At 29.8% G+C, this 23,124-nt stretch overlaps 4 protein-coding genes across 11 annotated transcripts in view; all 4 read right to left on the bottom strand.

The window, feature by feature from the left end:
• The window catches only part of RhoGEF2 (Rho guanine nucleotide exchange factor 2), a 33,137-nt gene extending 31,498 nt beyond the window's left edge, over window positions 1-1,639 (bottom strand). For 2 of the 4 annotated variants that reach the window (XM_029313859.2, XM_029313861.2), the window contains exon 1: window positions 497-1,639. The gene's annotated coding sequence lies outside the window, so the exon portion shown is untranslated. The remainder of the gene's footprint in view (window positions 1-496) is intronic. The other 2 variants (XM_029313860.2, XM_029313862.2) reach the window with 2 other exon arrangements.
• Window positions 1,640-2,535: 896 nt separating this feature from the next.
• LOC114939511 (tectonic-3-like) lies at window positions 2,536-7,034 on the bottom strand. Of its 2 annotated transcripts, none has more exons than XM_085481184.1 (6): window positions 6,971-7,034; window positions 6,386-6,737; window positions 5,889-6,119; window positions 5,098-5,260; window positions 3,982-4,172; window positions 2,536-3,803 (listed from the first exon to the last, which is right to left on the bottom strand). In XM_085481184.1, exons 2-6 carry the CDS (start codon window positions 6,731-6,733, stop codon window positions 2,739-2,741), a joined length of 1,998 nt encoding a protein of 665 aa, XP_085337310.1. In that variant the 5' UTR covers window positions 6,734-6,737; window positions 6,971-7,034; the 3' UTR covers window positions 2,536-2,738. The 2 variants fall into 2 exon arrangements, with proteins under 2 accessions (XP_085337310.1, XP_085337276.1); XM_085481150.1 differs by lacking the exon at window positions 6,971-7,034 and adding an exon at window positions 6,832-6,866.
• LOC146725272 (B9 domain-containing protein 2-like) lies at window positions 6,760-10,958 on the bottom strand. Of its 2 annotated transcripts, none has more exons than XM_085481279.1 (5): window positions 9,708-10,958; window positions 9,269-9,311; window positions 7,690-7,793; window positions 7,313-7,573; window positions 6,760-7,225 (listed from the first exon to the last, which is right to left on the bottom strand). In XM_085481279.1, the coding sequence occupies exons 3-5, from the start codon at window positions 7,775-7,777 to the stop codon at window positions 7,047-7,049; spliced, it is 528 nt and encodes a 175-aa protein (XP_085337405.1). In that variant the 5' UTR covers window positions 7,778-7,793; window positions 9,269-9,311; window positions 9,708-10,958; the 3' UTR covers window positions 6,760-7,046. The 2 variants fall into 2 exon arrangements, with proteins under 2 accessions (XP_085337405.1, XP_085337442.1); XM_085481316.1 differs by having other exon boundaries at window positions 9,269-9,293.
• Window positions 10,959-11,029: 71 nt separating this feature from the next.
• The window catches only part of Ecr (ecdysone receptor), a 33,635-nt gene continuing 21,540 nt past the window's right edge, over window positions 11,030-23,124 (bottom strand). For all 3 annotated transcript variants that reach the window (XM_029313866.2, XM_029313865.2, XM_085481211.1), the window contains 2 exons: window positions 22,514-22,889; window positions 11,030-21,204 (listed from right to left, as the gene is read on the bottom strand). In XM_029313866.2, coding sequence (XP_029169699.2) covers window positions 20,954-21,204; window positions 22,514-22,889 — 627 coding nt within the window. In that variant the 3' untranslated portion in view covers window positions 11,030-20,953. The remainder of the gene's footprint in view (window positions 21,205-22,513; window positions 22,890-23,124) is intronic.

Below are 23,124 nucleotides of genomic sequence, written 5' to 3'. Positions count from 1 at the left end.
TAATATAATTATTTTGCACATAATATATTACGCGTAATATAATTTTCCAGTTCTAATAATGAGAATGTATATACAGTATATAAATAACCTACATATACAAAATGATGAGTACGATGTATATATATTTTATATATAAATATTCTTGTAGCAGAGATTATCTGATATATTTGAAATTACAAACAAATGTCACATTCAAATGTGTCATTTACGATTCGTATATCTAAATATCCAAGAAAACTATAATGTTAAATATTTAGAAATATCTCATTCTTATATTAAATATATTTAAGAAAAAGACAATAAAAACGATTTAAAGCTCTTGAAATTGAAACATTTCGCAAATAGGTCCTTCAAAATGATACAATTTAAAAATCAGTAATGAGGGATAAGCAAGGTCAACAAGATATATAAGATGCTCAGTCAACTGTTGAAAAAAACATGTAAATGATAAAAATTGATTACAAATAAGTAAAAATGTACAATGTAGTACAATTACCTTTCATTTAATCTATACTTGATGGCAGCAAGTAAACGTTAATAAGAAGTTCAACAGGACGAGATGAGACGAGATGAGATGAGATGAGATGAGATGAGATGAGATGAGATGAGATGAGATGAGATGAGATGAGATGAGACGAGATGAGATGAGACGAGATGAGATGAGACGAGATGAGATGAGACGAGATGAGATGAGACGAGATGAGATGAGACGAGATGAGATGAGATGAGACGAGATGAGATGAGACGAGATGAGATGAGATGAGATGAGACGAGATGAGATGAGACGAGACGAGATGAGATGAGATGAGATGAGATGAGATGAGATGAGATGAGATGAGATGAGATGAGATGGGATGGGATGGGATGGGATGGGATGGGATGAGATGGGATGAGATGGGATGGGATGAGATGAGATGAGATGAGATGAGATGAGACGAGACAAAATGAAACGAGAGGAGAGGCGAGGCTAGACAGAGCGAAGGCGAGGTGAGGTGAGGTGAGGTGAGACGAGTGAGCTAAGGTGAGATGAGGCGAGTGAGGTAAGGTGAGACGAGGCGAAGGAGAGGGCGAGCGAGGATGATGATGGTGAGGGCGAGGGCGAGGGCGATGGCGAGACTGAGGGCGAAATGAAACGAGACGAGACGAGACGAGGCAAGATGGAACGAGGCGAGGCGAGGCGAGGTGAAGCGAGACGAGACGAGGCGAGGCGAGACGAGACGAAGCGAGATGGAACAAGACGACGCGACACTACACGAGACGAGACAAAACGTAATGAAACGAAAGAATTGTTTATGAAAACCGAGCTGCATCGATGTACACACAAGACTGCTTCAATCGAGTTATGCTCGGGCGTAAATATTGTATCACGTTGTCACAACAAGACACTCGATGAACATGGCTGGTGACGGGCAACTGTTCCGCCTTTCACGCACAGCATCCCAACCGTAGGACATACGAAGCGCAAAATATTCCAAGGCGATTTTTAATTTCCGAGCACGAATCGCGAAAACACGCGGCACACGGCACCGCTATGTGAACATACGCAGAACGACTTTTTTTGCAAGATACACATCAAATTTAAAGAATACGCTACTAACAAGTGACAGCCATCTTAGTATAAGCGATGCATAGATGTCACTATATACATAGTATACAGCTGTTATGGTAAATTCACAGACTGCATTTAACGTTTCACAGTATCCCGTAGGAAATGTGTAAATTATAATTGACATTTTGTCTTTAGAAAACAAACTCATCTTTTGTTGGATATCAAACGTCATACATAAATTTCAGTATAAAGACAGATAGTTAAGCCCCTTGCACAATACCAGACAACAGGCAATAAGAATAATAAATAGAAAATATAAGGCCGGATCTACAATAGGTGTGATAAGTTCTAAGCTTGAAATTCACCAATCACAGTCGATTATTTCCTTCATTCTTGACTGTAAAGGCCGTTCTACAATGGAGTATCGTAGGTGGTAGTCGTAAGAAATTGACCTATCACAATTGATTATTTTTGAAATAATCGACTGTGGTTTGTCAATTTCTTACGACTACGGCCTACGACACTCCATTGTAGAAGACCCTTAAGGCCTTCAAATATTATTATTATTTCAAAAATAATCGATTGTGATAGGTCAATTTCTTACGACTACCACCTACGATACTCCATTGTAGAACGGCCTTTAATTGATGAATTTTTTCAAGATTTAGAACTTACTACATCTATTGTAGGAAAGCACCAATTCTTTAGCGGGGAGCAGCCACTTTTGCATAAGCACATAAGCATATATGCATAAGAAATTCTATTGGTTGAATTTTTTATGCATACGTTTATAGACCAATCAAGATTCTTATGCGCTTATGCAAAAGTGTGTGCTTCCCGCTTAAGGCTGAGTTTCCACTGAGCGCTTAAGGTGTCTTCACTTCCAGGGGAGTGCGGAGGGGGGAATTGAACTCACTTTAACTTTTTCCTACTTATAAGAATGACAATTTTAATTTACAAATTAATATACAGTTTTTTTACGCATATACTTGCCTTACACCAAAATATTCTACATATACTTAATTGTTATACATATATATATAATATAGATATAAAATTCTTTGACATGTAATCAAGAGCTAATATAAAAAGAGGAAACAAAAATTTTGTCATTGATTGTAATATAATTAAATTGAAAAAATAGTTATACACATGCACATACATATATATGTATGTATATATATATATATTAAGTATTTACATATAATGTTACATACATAATTAAAAGGACAAATACATTCAATATTTCTATTTTGTTCGAGCCATTCAAAAAAGGATAAAAAAAATCATACGGTAGCGTGATGTCCAAATTAGGTCCACCAACAAAATGATATTTAGATGGCTTTGAAACGTCGTAAAAATTGACATGGGTAATAATGTCAATATGAAGAATGTCTGTGCAATCTTTTGGTTCGCATTTTGGCCAACTAATATCTTCTTCCTTGCCGAACGTAATGCCAATTCCTAATATTTTATAATTTATTAAAGTTTTCGGTTCCGGCATTTTCGAATAAAGAACATCTAAGTGCATAGATGTAAATAATCCTGAACATAGGATTCGTTTCCCGATTGCATGAGCAGTGATGATGCTTTGCGGTATCCTGTCGAACCCAATTCGCAACCAATCGGTTGTATCTTTTTTGGAGACATTACCCAATTTGGAAACATAAGCGTTGTAATGTTGACTCGCATTTAGCAAAGAGTCCTTCATCAAGAAATGCATAGTTAAATTTTGTAGTTCTGTGCAAGATAATGTGGTAAATTTTTTTATTAATAATTTAGCAGAGCATCTTAATTTAACATCTTCACCGAATGCAATAATATGTCTGTTGATTTGGTCGCACTCTCCATTTTTTCCAGCTAAGGGTAATGTGAGAAATCCGTCAGTTCTGTTGAAAAAAATCTCGTTGCTTTTATTAGTATGAGAAATGCCAAAAATGATTGGCTTGCCCATTATGTAACCAGGATTTCCACTACGAGCAAAAACTTTTGTTTTATTTGCATCTATCCAATTGTATTGAACCTCAAAATATTGATAAAAGGCATGAGAAGTATTGCCTATATCAAAATATGCATCAATGTTTCTGATACCAGCGGAACCGTTGTGAGCGATTATATATTTTAAACCCTTTACAATATTCATACAGGTGGAGTTTATGCAAAAACTTGATCCTATCTTGGTTTTATCACATACGGAAAACGAATTTAGACAATAATGAGTCCTCACTGACAAACAAATATTATTTTGGCATCGCTAAAAACATAATTTACGAACTTAATTCTAATAAATGTATCGATATAGAATAAGAATAGTGTAAGAAAATCAAATTAGAGAAAAATAAGGAAGAAAAATATCGACTGCATGCGAAGCCTTATTATCATTTTATCAAAAATTCTTTTGAAATTATTCTTTTGTTATTGTAAAACTATACCTGTTTATGAATAAATGTGTCGTTGAATGATGGTAGGGAATTTATAACTGTAAAGTTATTGAACGTCGTGGTAAACAAATAACGATTCATATTTGTCAAATCATTTTGTATGCATGCACTTTTCCAATTTTCCAAATATCTTAAAGTCTTTTTAAACGAACATATTTCAGTAAATCCAGGTTGTAAAAGCTCTGAAATAATACATATGCCATTAATAAATGTTATGTAATTTTTGTTTACTTGTTTTATTTAATTATACATGATTTAATAATTAAAAGATAGAAAATAACGACATAATCATATTTTTTAGTTAATTTTGAATGTTTTATTTGAATTTAAAATTTATTAGCTAAAGAAATATACATAAAGATATTCATTATTAATTGTAGTTATTTTAAGATTGATTGTTGTATTCTTATCGAGATTCAATTATTACTGAATATATATAAACGACTACAGTTTAAAATCAATTTCAATTAATATTATATATGGTTCTTGTTAACAACTTTGTTTATTATTTTACAGTTTTGAATTTTTCCTTAAATATATATGAGTTTCGTTATTAATGGTGCTCTATATAGAGTTCCAAAAATAGAAGAGAGTTGCAATAAATTATTTGCAAAGATTTTCTATTAATAATATGACAGAAGTTAGATGTAGTATTATGATATTATGTTGAGATAAAAGATGAGTACAAATGAATCTATGAAATGAAATGAAGATTTTTAACTAATCTCGAATATTTATTCGTGTTATACAATTATTTGCATAAAAATAAGGATAATTCTTTAATAATAATAACTGAATCGAGAATTCAGATTTTTCAGTTTTTGATTGACTAGTTATTCTCACTATTTTGAGTTACTCAGGCCTTCAAAAAGAATTTCGAAGTCCAGAAAATAAATTAAAAATGTTTATAATAATTAAAAAAATTCATATTATAATTAATTTCACACAAAACGCTTCAAATTAAATATTTTACTCGTAAACTGTATCTTTTTATTTTTATCAAGTCCATTATTATATAATATATATCTTTTCCTTTTCCTCTCTTTTCTCTCATGTTCTTTTGTTATTATTTATAAATAGGCCATTATCATATATTTTTTATTTTACCTATTAGTTCAATAGATTTGTTATGCAATTTCCATACTATATCTCCATGTTGATAATATTTAGACAAATTGTATTTGAGCAATCCTCTATTATCTTCCTCTATTATTTTCCATTTGTATCTTTCTCGTATCATTTTCCACAAATCTTTTTCATTATTTACTATCTAAAATAAAGAATATTTAATAATTAGCAATAAATTAAAAATTAAAATCTATGTAATACCTATATAGAGAAAGTGTTAAAAAGATATTTTGTGTTATTAATATGTATACCAAGCAATTATAAGAGCAACTTTTATTTTAAATTATATGTTAATAGCAACCAAGTATAACAATTTTTTTTCTTATATAAATATTTATGTACTAGATCTATATTAAATTTGTTTTAAAATCTTATAACTGATTTTGTATGACTATAATTATATTTATCAAAATGATGTCATAATAATTACTGTGGCTATCTCGGAAGTATATACAGGTCAGTCCATCAAATAAAAATTAGTTTTGGGCGTCACTGTCACCGATCTTCTTGAAACTCCGTAAGTTTGTTATTGATATCGAAAAAAAATCTGTGCAAATTTCAAATTTTTTGAGCAATTATAGTTTCTCCACAATTATATGGAGAATTATATGGAGATTTTTTTTCGATATCAATAACAAACTTACGGAGTTTCAAAAAGATCGGCGACAGTGACACCCAAAAATAATTTTTATTTGATGGAATGACCCATACATATATGTATGTGCACTTAACAATGGAAATATTTTGATCCACTTATTTGATTTACTTACCAAGTCGTCAGAGTTATATGCAGATGGAAGATTGTCATATAAAATGCAAAATAAATTTTTTCCAAGTTTTTCGAGAATAAAAGAAGTGTTGTTTCGTTGTATAAAATTTCGATTGTAACAATACCGACTGTCATAAAGCTCTACATGATGATTTTGGCAGTGCGAAAATGCAGACAGATGAAACTGATTGCAATCTATGTCACAACAACAATTGATGTCGCATGAAAATTTCTACAACAAAATGGTAATGTGTAATAGAATCATAATAATTCTTTCTTTATAAATACATAAATAAATATTATTTTTATAAATATTAATCATTAATTACTTTAAAACAATTAAAAATGTAATAATATTTATCTATATTACGTATGTAATATTATTAAAATGTATATTTCAAATGTATTATTATTAAAATATTTATTTTCTTTATTTAATACACACATAATTTAATAGTTTATATCAAAATCAAATATTTATTATTATTATTTGCGTACAATCAAATTGCACTCGCATATTTCTCTTTCTTCGAGTATAAGAACTTCGTCATCATCTGGATATATAATTGGTGAGGACAGTGTTATTAAAGTTGATTCTAATTCTTGTTGCTCCGTTACATTAGAATTTATTCTTGAAGATGTTATCTCTATAGGAATGATAGTAGTGAATGAATTATTCTCTTCTATATCGTTTGACGAATCTCCTTTCATTGGAAAAGTATATATAGTTGAATCAATTGATTTTTTGCAATCTGTATCATTTATACAGATTAATGTATCTTCAATTTTTGTTACATACGCCATATTAATGATACACGATAGAAATAACACTAGCGAAAAGAACATTTTGCTGCAAAAAAAATATATTGATATTGTTTAAATATATTATCGTAAAATTTATTTTAAATTATACATTTCTTCATGATGCTAGATTCGATTCGCACATCACGTTAAGTCATAATGGACCGCTGATCTTCAAATGTATGTATGTACATAGTTTTCATTGTGTTTGCATCTTTTCTATTTGTAATGCGCGACCTGAATTTGGCATCATTGCATCGCTTTTTATACATGAAATGTTACTCTTTGTAATTTTCTTGGAATCCTGCTTTTTGGCATTAAAAATCAACTGCTCGTAATTTATATTTGCACAATTTGTTCACAACTGACATCCAAATTTATCAAAATTTTTTGCTAGAATATGCAAATCAACGATTACTGTTCCCACACTTTGCGTAAATATTTCAAATCTATCTAATGTGTTGATTAAAACACTTGGTGACTTTAATTGTAAACTTCGTCCCAAGAATTTATCATACAATCTATCTTTCCATGTACCTATACAAAAGTTGTTACCGAGAGAATATAATAATTAGTTTGGTTTTGTAAAAATTAAAAATTTTATAAGTTTAAAATTATGCATACCAATAGGTTTCCATGTATGACATTCTAATACGTGCAAACCAGGAGATAATGGAACATTGTATATTCCATATGCAAGAAATAGTATCCTTCCATAATTATCTCTATAAAATACTTGCAATAATAATTTCGGAGAGTTTTGTAAAGTCTGAGTTGTATAATGCAAATCTATGGGATGATCCCAGATTGGATTATTAGTATAAATATCGCAACTCTCTTGTGTTTGTCCTTCTTCTTGTCCTGATATTATTTTCCAACCATTACCTAAGAGATAATAATAAAAATATTTCTTTTCTGCTATATATATCTATTAAAATAAATATATATATATATATATATCTATTATATTATTTGTAAAATCATGAATTTGTTTATCTTACCAACATAAAAATTCCATTTGCAGAGTAGATGCGATTGTTTAAAATTCTTTGCGGATGAAATATGCCCAATTAAATGCAATTCGGCCATGCCATAAAATCATACTCTATGTGATTTATAAAATATATAAAAAATATACTAATTATATTTATAATACATCTACCTACAAAGATTTTTATAAAAGAACAGCGGATCTTTGAAAACTATACAAAAAAAAGATGAGATTAACTTGAATGTTTTCACTTTTTAAAGTGTCACTTGTACAATAAAAAGAAATAAGTTTTAAAAAAATGTGCAAATTGGAAACTTGCACATTGCTTCTTCACCATTCTGATTCATTCCTTACCGAAGTAGAAAAATAAGGAAGCAATGTATGTACACACGCACACATGTGTCCACACACACACATACACATACACACACGCGCAGGCACACGCACACGCACAGTGTTTTATAAATGGTTTCATAAATATAGGTAAAACTTCAGGAATGCATTCCTAACACTGGTCAACACAATTTTGTCACAAAAGGAATGGCAGGTGATTTCGATAGGATTTCTCGTAGATTACGAATCTGAACCGGAAAATGTTCCATCACGTTTTTGAAAAAAACGGGGTTAAGTATCAAAAACCCGTTTTCAGCATTTTTTGAACCTTTGTGTCACAAAGAAACGGGACGTGATAGAATACTTTTTGAGGAGTCAAATTAAAGCTTAAACTTTAAACTTAAATGTTATGAAGCAAAGAAATATATATGTGACAATATTATGAAATTGTGTAGTACAAGTTTTTTGACTGAACGCGCGCCAATTTTGATCTCGCGTTTGACAACAAAACTGATTTTGAACTTGGTATTTAAATTTAGAATAAAAAATATCGAAAAAAAATTAAAAATTTTGTCAAAATACTCATATGTAAATGACGGAGTCAAATTAGTTTGTTCAATAAATAAATTTTTTTGAAAAACACTCCAAGTAGTGAGAGGTGAGAGAAATAATTTTATGATGCGACCCCGTAATTTACACAAAAACTTTAATAATTCAGAAATTATAATATCATTTCCAGACTTATATTGATATAACTTTTTTTTCTTCTCTAAGCAATCCATTTCTGAAGTTTTGCCTATTTATAAAACACCCTGTATATTTAATAATTCAGAAATTATAATATCATTTCCAGACTTATATTGATATAACTTTTTTTTCTTCTCTAAGCAATCCATTTCTGAAGTTTTGCCTATTTATAAAACACCCTGTATATATAATCATACATAATGTATATACCCAGATAGCCACAGTAATTATTATGGCATCATTTTGATGGCAAATGATGCATGTTGACATCAAAATGATGTCATAATAATTACTGTGGCTATCTGGGTAGTTATTGAATCATACCAAATCTTTCTATACGCATTATAGTATTTTGTTATGTATCTGTAGAGTTTAATATTATATATATCTGTAGAGATATATTCTTTCACTCAGAAATAAACAAATTATATATATAATAAAATACGATTTTTTAATATTTTATAATTAAATATAAATGTAATTAAAAATATAAAAAATATTATTCTTACCAATTTTTGCAATAAATTCCATCCACTGCGAAAGAGTTGTTATCTTTATAATGTATTAAGATCTTTTATTTGTTAGAACGAAATTATTTGAGAATATTCACACATACAATAACAGCAACATTTTTGTCAATTTTTATTTTTTACTATATAACTTAATTTATAAGATTGCAAAACTGTATTTTTTTGTTTTAAGTCGACATTAAATTAACGAACGATGTAAAAAAAGTTGAATAAATGAAATTATTTCATACTTTTTTATGTGATATTACATATATATATATGTATATATAGGTATATATATATATATATATATGTATACTAGAAATATACTAGAAATATACTACAATACAATCTTTTCAAAAAAATTCTGCAATTAAAATAAAGTTTCTATATAAGCACACACAAAATATTTAAATCCTATTTCACGACCAATACTAACTGATATGATGATGACCGATGACTGATGCAAGATGCACTTCATTCAATGTTTACGTACGCGTTGTTATGACAACGCGCTAGTAACAGTAAGTTTATTCGTTTTGCTTGCACTTTATTTTACATTCAGATCTTTCGTTCTCTCATTCAACGTCCGAATATACTATATGGTTTTATATCATATAAGTGCAGAAAATTCTAAGGAATGCGAGTAAAATAAAACTAATAAATTTTTTTATAAAATTTGAAATATATTAAAAATATACTAAAAGAAAGTTCATCATTGAATGTATTCAATATAACATTTACTGATTGAAGGAGCTTATAAGCAAGAAAACATAGATAAACACAATGTGATATGATTGGCTATCGAATAGAGAATTTAAAAAATCCCGAAAATTGTTCTATTTGATAACCAATAACCATGTGTAATTGTGTAATATTAGGTTTCTTGGTCGTGGCCTTAAGTCGTCTTAGGCCGGATCTACAACAGGTGCAGTAAGCCCTAAGCTTTAAGAAATTCGCCAATCACAGTCAAGAATGAGGGGAATAATTGACTGTGATTGATCAATTTCTTAAGGTTTAGAGCTTACTACACCTATTGTAGACCCGGCCTTAAAATTCCATTCAAATCAAACGTGGCCACATAGCATCTCAAATACTGTTCTTAAAAAAAGAGGAAGTGTCTCGATTGACCACGTTGATATTGAGCACAGTCAATTATAACGGCCAGTACCTATAGGGTTTGTTGCTACATTAACCGATTGGAAGGTTCTGTGGCCAATATGAACGTGGTTAAATGGATCCCATCTAAAAAAGACGATTATATATATATATATATATATATATATATATATATATATATATATGTATAGATTATACATGAACGATCTTAAATAAGATCGGCCTATGAATATCACCCATAGATTATTCTCTACTGATATTATATGCGCGTAATGTCAAAATTTAAAAAAAATTTGAAAAATTCAAAATAGGTAAGTCTCGCATAAACGATATGACAATGTAGCAAAATTCATGTATGTTCAACAAATATATAATTCATCGAACACTCCAATTATCATTTAATAATTTCAAGATCGATTCAATTTATAATATTTATGAATATATACGACTTAGAGATCACTCTAGAGAATCTTTAATATGAAATATTTATATGTATATTACAAAGGAAATTTAAATTAAATTAAAATAAACATTGTGAAATTTAACATTTGCAATGTGTCACGATTTATATATTATATATTAAAGATTTTCAAATCGAAAATGTGAGATATATGAAGGGAATATATCAAAATATTATCAAAGCTTGGTTAATTCCATTTAATTATTTATATTTTACTCCAAAACTATGTCATGAAGAGCGCAGATGCGTTATTTTATTTTCTGAAAAAAAATACACACTGACTTAAATGGCAAACATGTCATAGCTTTCGCCCACACAATTCTTGTTTTTCGTTTCTGTCGCTACTTAATTGTAATTTTTGTGTTTCTTTCGTCTCTTTTTTCTTCTGCATATTTTCTTCTCTCATTCACTTAACCATTCATTCAATACACACACACACATTGCTACTTTTTCTTTCCTCAATCAGATCATTCAACTGTTATATGCTTAAAGTTTAGTTAATGATATTCATTAACTAAATCGTTTTTAGTTAATGATTGTTAAGATTATTGTAGATTATTAATTAGTAATCATTAGAATATAATATAATTGATGTACACATGTATCGTTGCGTGTCTATAATGAAGAATGTATGAATACCTGGATCCTTGGATTCGAACATTTATAGATAAAGAACTCATAGATGTTTAGATATTTGCGTTTTAGTTTTGGACTTTAAACTCCTTAAATTTCTTGCGTTCTAAAATTTTATTACATACAAATATCCATATGTTTCGTAAATTTATTAGGTCCATGAATTTCTAGGTCCTTGAATTAAAAACTCTTTAAATAACTAAAAATCTCGAATCTTTGGATTCTTGTATTCTTACCCATACAGCACGCATCATTATAATAACATTGCAATGTTGTAAATTGCAATACAACATTACAAAGACATTGCAGCAACGTTGCAATGTTGTAATTGCAATGCAACATTACAAAGACATTGCAGAAATATAGAGCCACAAAATATCAGCACACTTGTACCAACATGATATTAATATTTCAGAAACATTGTAAAATACAAATTTTATATATAATAAATTTTTATAATAAATTTAAATAAAATATTTTAATTAAATATTTAAAGCTGAACGGCATATCGCGTATTTGTCATTGTTAAGAAATAGCTGATATCAAAACCATTTCCAATAAAAACATGCCTGCATCTCACACCGCATTACACACATTTTAATTAATATAATCTATCTTCTTTTATTATATTATCTCAAAAATTTCACATAATATTATAGCTATACAAAATATATAATACTATATAAATAATAACATTTTTATTTTTTTCTAATATAAAAAGAAATTAAAATTGTTTTAATTTAACGTTAACATGTTATGTGCAAGTAATGTGCAATTTTATGTTATTAACGTTAACAAAAGAACAAATAAAAACATTTAACTATAATGTATCGTCAATAATAACATTTATATACCCAAAAATAAATATACATGCAGTATTGCAAATTCATTACATTGCAATATTGCTATAATATTTTATTGTAATCTTCCTAAAAGCGGACATTTTATCATTGCTGCAATCCCACAGCAATGATGCAGCAACATTTGCAGTGAATTTGCAATGTTGCAATATTGCAGTGAAAGATTGCTGCAATGTGTATGCAATCTTTGTGTGCTGTATAGGTAGATTCATGGATCCGCGAATCCTGATTTTCAATTTGAATAATTTTTGCATTCTACCTTTTTTTATACATTCTATGTTTCCGATTGGAAGTATGTGTGTATGTACATTATTCGTAATTCATACTATATATGTCTCACTTTTATAATCATTCAAACATATCGAAATGTTCGCTGCACGTCTTTTTTACGTGTTGACGCATTTCATTTCACAATTCTATTTATATGCGCGCGCGCGCGTACACACGTGTATAATGTGTGTGTTTGTGTCTGTGTGTGCACGTGCGTGTGCGTGTGTGTATGTGTGTGTGGCGTGTGCGCACGCCCGCACATAAGAGCAAGTGTCTCTCATGTACATGTGTTATTTTTCGTGTGTGTATGTGTGTGTACATATTATGTATACATATATGTATTTATAAAACGTTCCAAATAGAACTAATATTTGCCGATTAAATCATTCGGACAAAAATTTCGTTACTTTTTTCTTTTCTTAAAACGTACAACAATAATTCAGTCTAATACGTTCCAAAGCACCAATTTATAATTATTCGATCATAAATTCATATATTTTTAATCTCGCCATACCAAAGCACATATTAATAAATTTTATTTCCGTTTACTTTTCACTAAAGAGACTAAAATCGAATTGCACTTAATGCAAAAGTCGATAAAAAACTTTTCTTTCACTTTCGTTTGTGATAACATTTTTTGTATGTAAATTAATATTTGTAAATAAACGCACTTTTGAATATAATGAAAAAATGTATCAAAGGTTTATGAGATATGGATTTTCCGCAGCAGGAATTTACCATAAGGATGTATGTACAGTATCAAGAATTTCTAGTAACATCGATATACAGTGTGTATAGAAGATTTAGTGTCAACAAATTACAATGTTAAGGAGATCTAGGGAAATAAGAGTCAACGACTACTAAAAAGATCTGTGCGCTCATGTATACTGTTTTAATGCCTATGTGCGTGCGCTTGTATCATTGTGTTTCTCCTGTAAGTAAGTATAAATGTGAATGTTATATGAAAGTACTAGTAATAGTATAGGTAATAGAGTAATATGATAGTAAAATGTAATAGCGATAGAGTATCTCAATAATATTAATAATAATAATAATAATAATAATAATAATAATAATAAAATAATAATAATAATAATAATAATAATAATAATAATAATAATAATAATAATAATAATAATAATAATAGTAATAATAATAATATGTAGCAGTATTCGCGCGTATCTGCGGTAAAGTCTAATATAGTAACAGCAGTAGAGTTGTTGTAGTTATAATAAGTGTAATAGTAGTAGTAATAAGAGAATTTTATGCAAGCAACAAATGACGCGTTTGCAATGATGACACCGAATTATATGAGTCATTTTTATAGTAATTCTTGGAAGCTAGCCGATAATTTATGACACAGACACTTGCCAAGTGCAAAGTTTTTTAGTGCGGAAAGAACGATCGAAGTCTCTTGGATCTGAAATTTTTTAGGTTTTATGTTTTAGACACTAGATATTTTAGTTTAAAGTTTAATCGAAGAAACTGCGACAACAATATATCAAGTCATACATTAACTAAGTCATTATTAAATTTTGAGTTATTTCTCGTAAAAATTATATATATTAAAAAAAACTGTCGATCCAGTTTGTAATAGAATGTAATATAAAGAATGTGGTATATATTACGAAATGTTATCTTATATTTTAAATGTTTTAGTATATTATTAACTCAGGATCTTCGATCGCGTACAATTTTTCCGACAAAATGGATAGACACAGAGATACGACGCGCGTAAGTTTAGTGCACTTAACTGATTACGAACGTGAGCGCATATTTTGTGTATATACATACATACATACATACATACATATATACATACATACGCGCGCTTCTGTGTATGTACACACATATATATGGACGTATTACAGTTTTAAAAAAAACACAGAAACTCGATTCTACACTTGGCAGTATTCTGAACAATCGCCCGACAGGCGTTTAATTGTTTTTCTTTATCGCGCTGTTTTTGTCTTACATGCGGTTCTGAAATCTCGAAAAAGATGACAACATCTCAACAAGACGAGAATGACGTAGACGATAAACGTCCTTGGCAGTGATCGTAGAATTGCGTGTTCATTTTTGTCATTTGTTATGCCTTTTTCGATTTCTTCGTTAAATGTGTTTCATGCGATTTTAACAATATTTTTCTTGCAACTAAGTAGCATGTAATATTATAAGCATTGTTAAGTTCGAGGAAAGTAAAGCGAGATTAGCTGGAAATGCGTTTTATGTATTGTAATATATATAATTTGTCGCATAACTTGGATTCCTAATATCCTTGGATTGTTAACAAATTTATAAATTTGGTCGTCAAATTGATTAAATATTTAATTTTTTTTCAAGTTCTTAAATTTCTGGAGTTTGAAGATCTTTACTTCATTTAACTATAAAGTTTTTGAGATTCTTGAGAAATTTATTAATTCTTTCGATTCTTGAATTCTCGTATATCTGCTAGATTTTCTTTTACTATTAAACATTATTTTTTACGTACATATTTTAAAATAAGAAGAGTAAGAAATAATTATTTATTTAAATTATTGAAAAAATATTTGCTATCGAAATACTAGAAGAGTTTTGACTCGAATTTTATTTTACTTTACATTTTCTTAACCTCTTATTTTATAAAATGTTAAGAAAATGTAAAGTAAAATAAAAACTTTGTTTTATACACACACGCGTCCGCGCGCTTACATGCTGACGCACGCACGCACACACGCACACATAGACGTACACGCATACACTTTGGGTGGCGTTACTATTTAAAACTATATGTTTTCTTTACGCCAATTGATTTTTCTTATTACTTTGTGCATAAAAGTATTGAGATAAGATCATCGGAAAATAAATATTTTAAGAGATATTTTCATATAAGATCATGTTAAACTAAAAAGTATAAAATATCTCATAAACCATTCAGTTTTTAATCATTATACTTTTATAACTTCTTATATCGAATATTACAAGGAATCAATTTATGTAAAAAAATCATTTAAAAAAATTGTGTTGACCTCTAAATAATTTTGAAAAACACTATTCAGAGGCAACTCTAGGTCATGATATTATATTCCCCTTGAATCCCAACTTTTCTAGGAAATACTTTTCTCAAAAATGTTTTATTTTTAAGATAATCGATTATATCATGTAAAATAAAACATCTTATATAGGGTGTTTCTAAATAAGTGTCAAAACCTTAGAAAATGATTCTTTGTCAAAAATCAAGGGAGGTATTTTTATATTAAATATACTTCCTCTTACTAACTTCCTTTACTAACATCTACTAAAAGGCAAATGAAAAATATAGGCTCGAAAGAGTCTGAATAGCTAAGTTGGTAAGAGCAGTCGCCCGGAAAGACGCGGGTTCGATTCCCGCTTCAGCAACTTTTCGGACCTATATTTTTCGCGCCAATTTCTCCATATGTAAGTTTTGAGATTAATTTATATATAGAACTTAGTGATCTCAAACCAAGAGATAGATACAGTTCCGAATAATTAATTTTTCGTGCTTTGGCTCTGTTGGCCGATTTAAAAAACATCATAAATATACTCCCCCCCTGAGGAGTTATCTTAAAGAGGTAAAAGTTAGGTTTTTATTTTTTTCTTGAAAACTTCATCATTTCTTAAAATTTGTCGCACTTATTTAGAAACACTCCCCCCCCCCCCCACACACACACATCAGTAAGATATTTGCTATAGAATAAAAATTGCATATATATAAGTTAATAATATATGTATTTGATCAAAGTATTGTATTTTATATCAAAATATTTTTATAAAATTTAGGCTTGCAATAAGAATCGAAAGAACTAAAAAATTAAACATTTATTCAAGAGTTGAATTATTTAGGGATTAAATTATTCAGATGATTTATTAAAGGATTAAGAATCCGAGAATCTTAGAATTCGAGTATGTTGAGGATTCAAATTATTTAAGAATAGAGGGAGTTTTAAAAATCTAAAGATTCAAGAATCCAAGAATTTTGTCACTGTCTGTATTTTATCCTTTAATTCTAATCATTAAAGATTAAATGTGTTATATTCTGTTATGATTTCTGCAAACTATAAGAACTTTTTTCATAATTACTTAACTCTCATCTTACAATCCTCGTTTTATAATTATTTTTTTCAAAATATTCTATATTAAGTAATATCCAATCTTAATAATCTTAATAATTTACTTTCGCAGTCTATTCTTTATGTCTCCCATCTATCTTGCTTTTCCTCTTTCACTTACTCACTCTCATTCTCTCATTCACTCTCTCTCTCTCTCTCTCTCATTCTCACAACACACACACACGCACGCGCGCGCACATACACACACACACACACACACACGCACGCGCACACACACACACACACACACACACACACACACACACTCTCTCTCTCTCTCTCTCTCTCTTTCTCCATTTTTATCGATATAACAGTGCTCCAAACTCGCATGATTTCACTTACAATTTTCGTAGCAAGTTTCTTTTTTTCATTAAAAGATTAAGACGGACGGTTAATTTTCACGTATTCTTTATTTTCTGTTTGTGGTGAGCCGATATCCGCTGCTGAAGGCACAAGGCTTTGCACTAGAACTCGGTCACCTAGCTCATTCATCTACGACCTACTACCAAACTAGCCTCGCGTTCTTATGGAAAATGGAAGATTTAAATCTCAAGTGGGAGCATATATAACACGTTGATTAATCAATATCTGAAAAATTTTTGATAAATTTTCTTAATAAAATCATTTAAAAAACAATTTTTCATTATTTTTTTTGAAATTATATATTATCTGTTACTGTTTCTATTTTTATAAATACAACATATACACAAAGAGGTTTATTTTTGAACACAGAAATGTAATCTGGAACAATATATCAATAACAATAATATAATGATAAATAAATGCTTAAAGGGTGCCTAATTATTATTTTAAAAGTGCGCAGCCGCTCAAGAATTAATTCAAATTAATGAATTTTAATTACTTTTGTTTTAGTGTATTTCTTATTTTATTGTATTTCTAAATAATCAATCGTCACGTCAGTTTCTCTCGTTCGATTGCTTTCGATATTTCCATTAATTTGTAACAAAAGGTGATCGATTTGTCTCATCATCAAGCGTATAATGTATCATTCGTCCTATTTCTTAACTATCTTATAAAATTTAATCTTCGATTATTTGTAACGAATCTTGGAGAAAACCGATTTTAAATTTCGATTCATTTGATCGAAAATTGTATTGTAAATAGTAATTAAATAATATACTAATAGTTAACATATATAAAAAAGTTCTGGAATTTTTAATTCCTTATAGCCTTAAATTCATTGATTCTCAGAATCTTCATTTTTTTAAACCATTAATTTTTCAGATAATAGCATATAAAATATTTCTTCTTACACACGTGCACGCACGTGTAAAAACAAACAAATAAATAATAATAATAGTAATAGTAAAATAATAGTAATAGTTGTGATAAATCACAATAAATTATTATATAATTCGCAATTTACAATCTTCGATTCAACAAAATAAATTCAAAATTGGTTTTACTCTATTTACTTAAAATATATATATATATCTCTTTTCTTTAATAAAAAAAATATTATGTATTCCCATATTTCTGTTTGAGAACAATCGGAGTGTCCTATATCATTACATTAGAGTGTCCTAAAAAAGATATTATTCTTGAATGAATATTGTTATATTTTCTCACATAACTTTGTAGGACGTCCCACACACACACACACACACATATATATATATATATATATATATATATATATTTCTTAATTTCTCGCATATTAACGATGAAACTTTTCGAGATCTGATTAAAATCAAAGATCATATCGAGGCGAACATTGTTGGACATGACGGATTAAAACACGCGTTAACTGCTCATAAACTCCCGATTCTGAATAACTAAAATTAAATTCGATATTATATAAATTTTTTGTATTTTAATAATTATACTGATGAAGACCGCGTGCGGTCAAAACGTTTATTTTATTATGTTAGAATGACTGTATTTTTTGCGTAAGTTAATATCGAATGATTGTAGCTTAATAATTTATACATGAAATAAATGTTATTGGAGTGAACAACTTAAATAATAATTGCTCGATAAGTTGGCCTTTCATTTATCACTTTTTATATATTTCTTTCTTAAAAACATATTTTTTTGTTAAAACTTTAGCATAAAAAATGTATGCGTACAAAAAAAATGATTAATACATAACACAAAAATTTTTCTATGCCTCTTGCCTTACTCATTTACAAACATATTTTTGTGAAAAAAATAATGCATATCAATCAAAATTTCTGCTTTATAAGATTTCAACTTAAACATGTTATATCATGTAAAAAATATATCTCGCGAAAATATTTTCATTTTTTTAGCCCGTTTTTTTTGAGAAGGAAAGGGGACGTCCTAAACGATTTTATGATCTGTATTAGTAAAAATATTAATATATAGAATTCCAAGACGCGTTATCCTGCTGCGGTGTAGATCCTTTTCAATCTTTGACTTTAATTTTCTATTTTTTTGCTCTTAATTTTTCTCTCTCTCTCACTCACACACACGCACGCACGCACACACGCACACACGCACGCACACGCACACACACACACACACACACACACACACACACACACACACACACACACACATACACACACACACACACACATGCACACACACGCACGCGCACACGCACGAATTCTCTCTCTCTCTCTCTCTCTCTCTCTCATTCTCTCACGTATTCGTATACATGCATGCACCTCGTTCTCTCTCTCTTTTTCTCTCTCTATATATATATATGAACAAATGTATATGCTAGCAAGATATATTATGCTGTATGTGTATGCGTGATATAGACTCTATGGTATTGTTATGTATTATTTTTTTTATCTTCGCGCTCCATTTGTGCGACGCTGCTCAACAGCGAACACTTTACGGGCTGCAGTCATCTTTGCTTCTTTTATGGTCAAAACTTGGGAGAATATTGTATTAGTGTTGACTAAAGATTTTAATTCTCGAACTTTCTTTTTACTAGCGGTATCGCTGATTACTTAAACAATTTTTTTTCGTCATTATCACCGATTCTTCTATTCTCACCCTGTTAACATATCTTTCTATTCTTTCCCTATTAACATATCTTTCTATTCTTTTCTTCCCTTATATTAACTACACTTGTCATTTTGCTATTCATTTTCTCATCAATGACAAATGTGATTCATTTGCGGTATCAATACCTTATATCATATAATACATTACATTTACATATCGAGTGTATGTAAGGATGTATCCAAGTAGGAGACATAGCGATAAAATGTAAATTGCAGGTAGCTTTCTTCATATATCTTCATTCTCTGTACTGTTCTTTTTGTATCACAGCCTGGGCCGCGCCACTGCCTTTCTTTCACAATAGAGTATAATCCTTTGCTCTTGTTTATGCTTCCTCTCTTGTTTGAAATGCGCATCTTTTCGCACGTTTCCAATAGCAAGGCTTTTTTCTTCATTCTCGAGCCGGCCCTACTTTTCTTGCGTGGGTTTCTTTATGCGAACAACAAAATATGTGTGTGATTTTGCGAGCAAGAGCAAATACCGATACGGTTGGCTCGTGGTTCATAGTGAGCAACTCGATTTAAATAAAATCTGTGATAGATGAATATTATAGAGATTAGATTTTAGTAAATAGGTGGCTGGACTTTTCCAAAGATCAGTTTCTATGGATTATACTGATTTGATATCATTATTATTTATTATTCATCTTTATTTGATGCCATAGATCTTTGTTAGCACGAAACCTCGTTTCTTTGAATCTTTTGTTTCATAGTACTATATGGATCAGCTTTTATCACAGGTGTTTTCTTCTTTTTTCGATCATATATATCCTTATTAATATATCGCTCTTAAATAAACGCACCATTTGTATCATTTATCATTTTTATAAAAAATTCTCTACATTTTTCTTTCTTTTTCACAGTTTTACATCTGTATATGTGTGAATCACTTTTTTGCATCACATATAATAAATTACACGCGAGTGGTGCAGGGCCGGCTTGTTTATACTTATCCTTACAAACCATATAAAGATCGATCAGTCCAGGATGATACCTAGAGGTAGTCGATCATCAAGAAAGAACAAATGATCGTAATGAATCTAGAACAGCGTCTGATACAATATGTTGACTTGCGACGGTGAGGCAGTGGCATAGTGGTGCACTAGTACAAGAGTTGCGCAGGCCGTTTTCCACGTCCATGCGTCCAATTGACGCCGTTGTTGCAGCTGCTATTACGACGTCAAAAGATTTGTTCAGCCGACCGGCGCAATCGCCGTTAATCGGCAACTGGGAAACTAGGGCATCACGTCCCAAATTTCGGCGAGGAAAACTGGCAGCTTCTTGTTCTTAAATTTCAAGTTCAAGCACATCTCACTGTTTTGATTGCCAAGGGTTCTAAGTTCGGTTAAAACTGACAGGAGCTTAGCGAAGATTGTACCAGACGATTTTTCGTGCCGGCGACGATTATCTACGTACGCTTTCAACGTCTTCAAATAGATCTCTTGAAGCTTCTCCACTTTTCTGCTTTCCACCAGATTGGGTCTCTCTGCAAATAATTAATACAATAATTATTAAGAAATTTTAATTATACGAAATGATAGAAATAAGGAAATTTAATATTAAAAGAAACACATAGTTGTTTACAAGGAAAAAGATGTAATCTAGTTGCAATTTACATACTTTTTTCAAAACAATTGTATTTCATTTATAATTAATTTCTTTATTTGATTTCTTTTATTATTTTGTAAAAGTATTAAGGTAAGATCATCAGAAAATGAATATTTTATATGATATTTCATAGTTTATGTAAGATTATGTCAAATTAAAATATAAAATATCTCGTAAACTACTCCTTTTTGGGCCACCTTATAACTTTTTATGTCGAACATTGCGAGAAAAACTATATTTAAAAAAAAAAAATGGAAATAGAGTCTATGAGAGCCGAACGCGAATGTATGTGTGCAAAGACCGCGAAAATTTAATTTTTTGCTGTCTTTATAATTGTGCACAAGGCACGAAATTTTGCTTAGCAATTGCTAAGACTTATTTAGGATAAATCTCTTACTTGATATTATTATTTCACGCCCGCTGAAAAAAGGCGTTTGTTTATCAATATACATAAGCGAGAGAAAGATATTGGTTCGTTTAAATGTTTAAATAGCTCAGTGGTATAAGAGCAGTCGCTCGGCAAGCAAAAGACTTGGGTTCGATTCTCGATTCAGCCGACTTTTTCGGACTGATATATTTTTCTCGCATACATCACTTCAGGGGGGTAAAAGGAGAACTTAGGAATTAATATTTCAAGTAAGAGATTTATCCTAAATAAGTCTTAGTAATTGCTAAGCAAAATTTCGTGTCTCGTACACAATTATAAAGACAGCGAAAAATTAAATTTTCGCGGTCTTTCACGCACATACGTCCGTGTTCGGCTTTCATAGCCTCTCTATTTCTAATATTATTTATCAATATAGGGAGCCTTACTTTAGTACTTTAATATTAAAAAAAAAGATAGTTCCATAAAAAAACCTTGAAATGACTTTGAACTAATGGCTAAAATGATTAAAGTGTTTTATATATAATATGTTAAATTATATAGAATAAAATTTAAGTATTAGTTTTAATTTTGAGATTTTGAAGATAGAAGAGATATTATAAATGATAATCAATACGATACATCGTGTATTATCATCACTTTAATGATATATTTAAAATCTATTGGAAAATACATTTTAGTTGTTATTAATTGTGATTAATATTAATATTAATCGCTTTATTTCAACTAGTTATTTATTTAATTATGTATAATGTTACTTGCTTGTAATATACAATATAATATAAAAATAAAATATACGAACCTGAAAAAATGACAATAGCGGTAAGTAAAGCGTACTCGGCATTATTGACCTTCATGGCAAACATTTGACGACAGAATCGTAAAAGATCCTCGATGGTTTCTCCCATACCAGCAACATTATAGCTATCACGCGTATATGGTTGATTGTTTGCAAAAATGATACTATCGGTTTGTACGTCGTATTTTCTTGCCATTCGCAGCATCATCACTTCACTGGAACATGCCTTCAACAGGGTAATCTGATCTTCGCGCATTAGCTCGTTGAAGCCGGGTAACCTCTTTGAGAACTCGACGATCAACTGAACAGTCAGAATTGTAATTTCAGTGATGTGCCTGAATCTATAGTCACTTGGATCTTCGCCCTCCATTGGTTGATTCTGAGAGACAAAGAAACACATTATATTAAATGTTAAATCACGTAACGCATTAATCGTTAACATTAAATTAAACATTTGTACAAGATCCTATATAATTTATAAAATCTGTACAATTAGATATAGATTAACGTGTATATCACGATATATTTTTGTTTAAAATTATGTACTCGTATATGCGCGCGCATATATATGTATTGCATTACAAGTATGTTGCAAATTCAGTTTTTTAAAAAGT

This window comes from Nylanderia fulva, unplaced genomic scaffold, assembly GCF_048542155.1.
Source record: "Nylanderia fulva isolate GAGA-0341 unplaced genomic scaffold, ASM4854215v1 Scaffold1, whole genome shotgun sequence".
In the NCBI taxonomy this organism is placed as follows: Eukaryota; Metazoa; Arthropoda; class Insecta; order Hymenoptera; family Formicidae; genus Nylanderia; species Nylanderia fulva.
This window is presented reverse-complemented; position numbering and strand designations above follow the sequence as displayed.

Excerpts from the sequence above, each read along its gene's own strand:
- LOC114939511 (XM_085481184.1), bottom strand. The coding sequence starts at position 6,733 with ATGTTCTTTTCGCTAGTGTTATTTCTATCGTGTATCATTAATATGGCG. Across the intron at positions 6,120-6,385 it reads TATGCGAGTGCAATTTGATT|AAATTTTCATGCGACATCAA; the intron begins GTACGCAAATAA and ends ATTTTGTTGTAG. Across the intron at positions 3,804-3,981 it reads ACACATTTATTCATAAACAG|CGATGCCAAAATAATATTTG; the intron begins GTATAGTTTTAC and ends TTATGTTTTTAG.
- LOC146725272 (XM_085481279.1), bottom strand. The coding sequence starts at position 7,777 with ATGGCCGAATTGCATTTAATTGGGCATATTTCATCCGCAAAGAATTTT. Across the intron at positions 7,574-7,689 it reads CAAATGGAATTTTTATGTTG|GTAATGGTTGGAAAATAATA; the intron begins GTAAGATAAACA and ends ATTATCTCTTAG. Across the intron at positions 7,226-7,312 it reads TCATACATGGAAACCTATTG|GTACATGGAAAGATAGATTG; the intron begins GTATGCATAATT and ends ACTTTTGTATAG.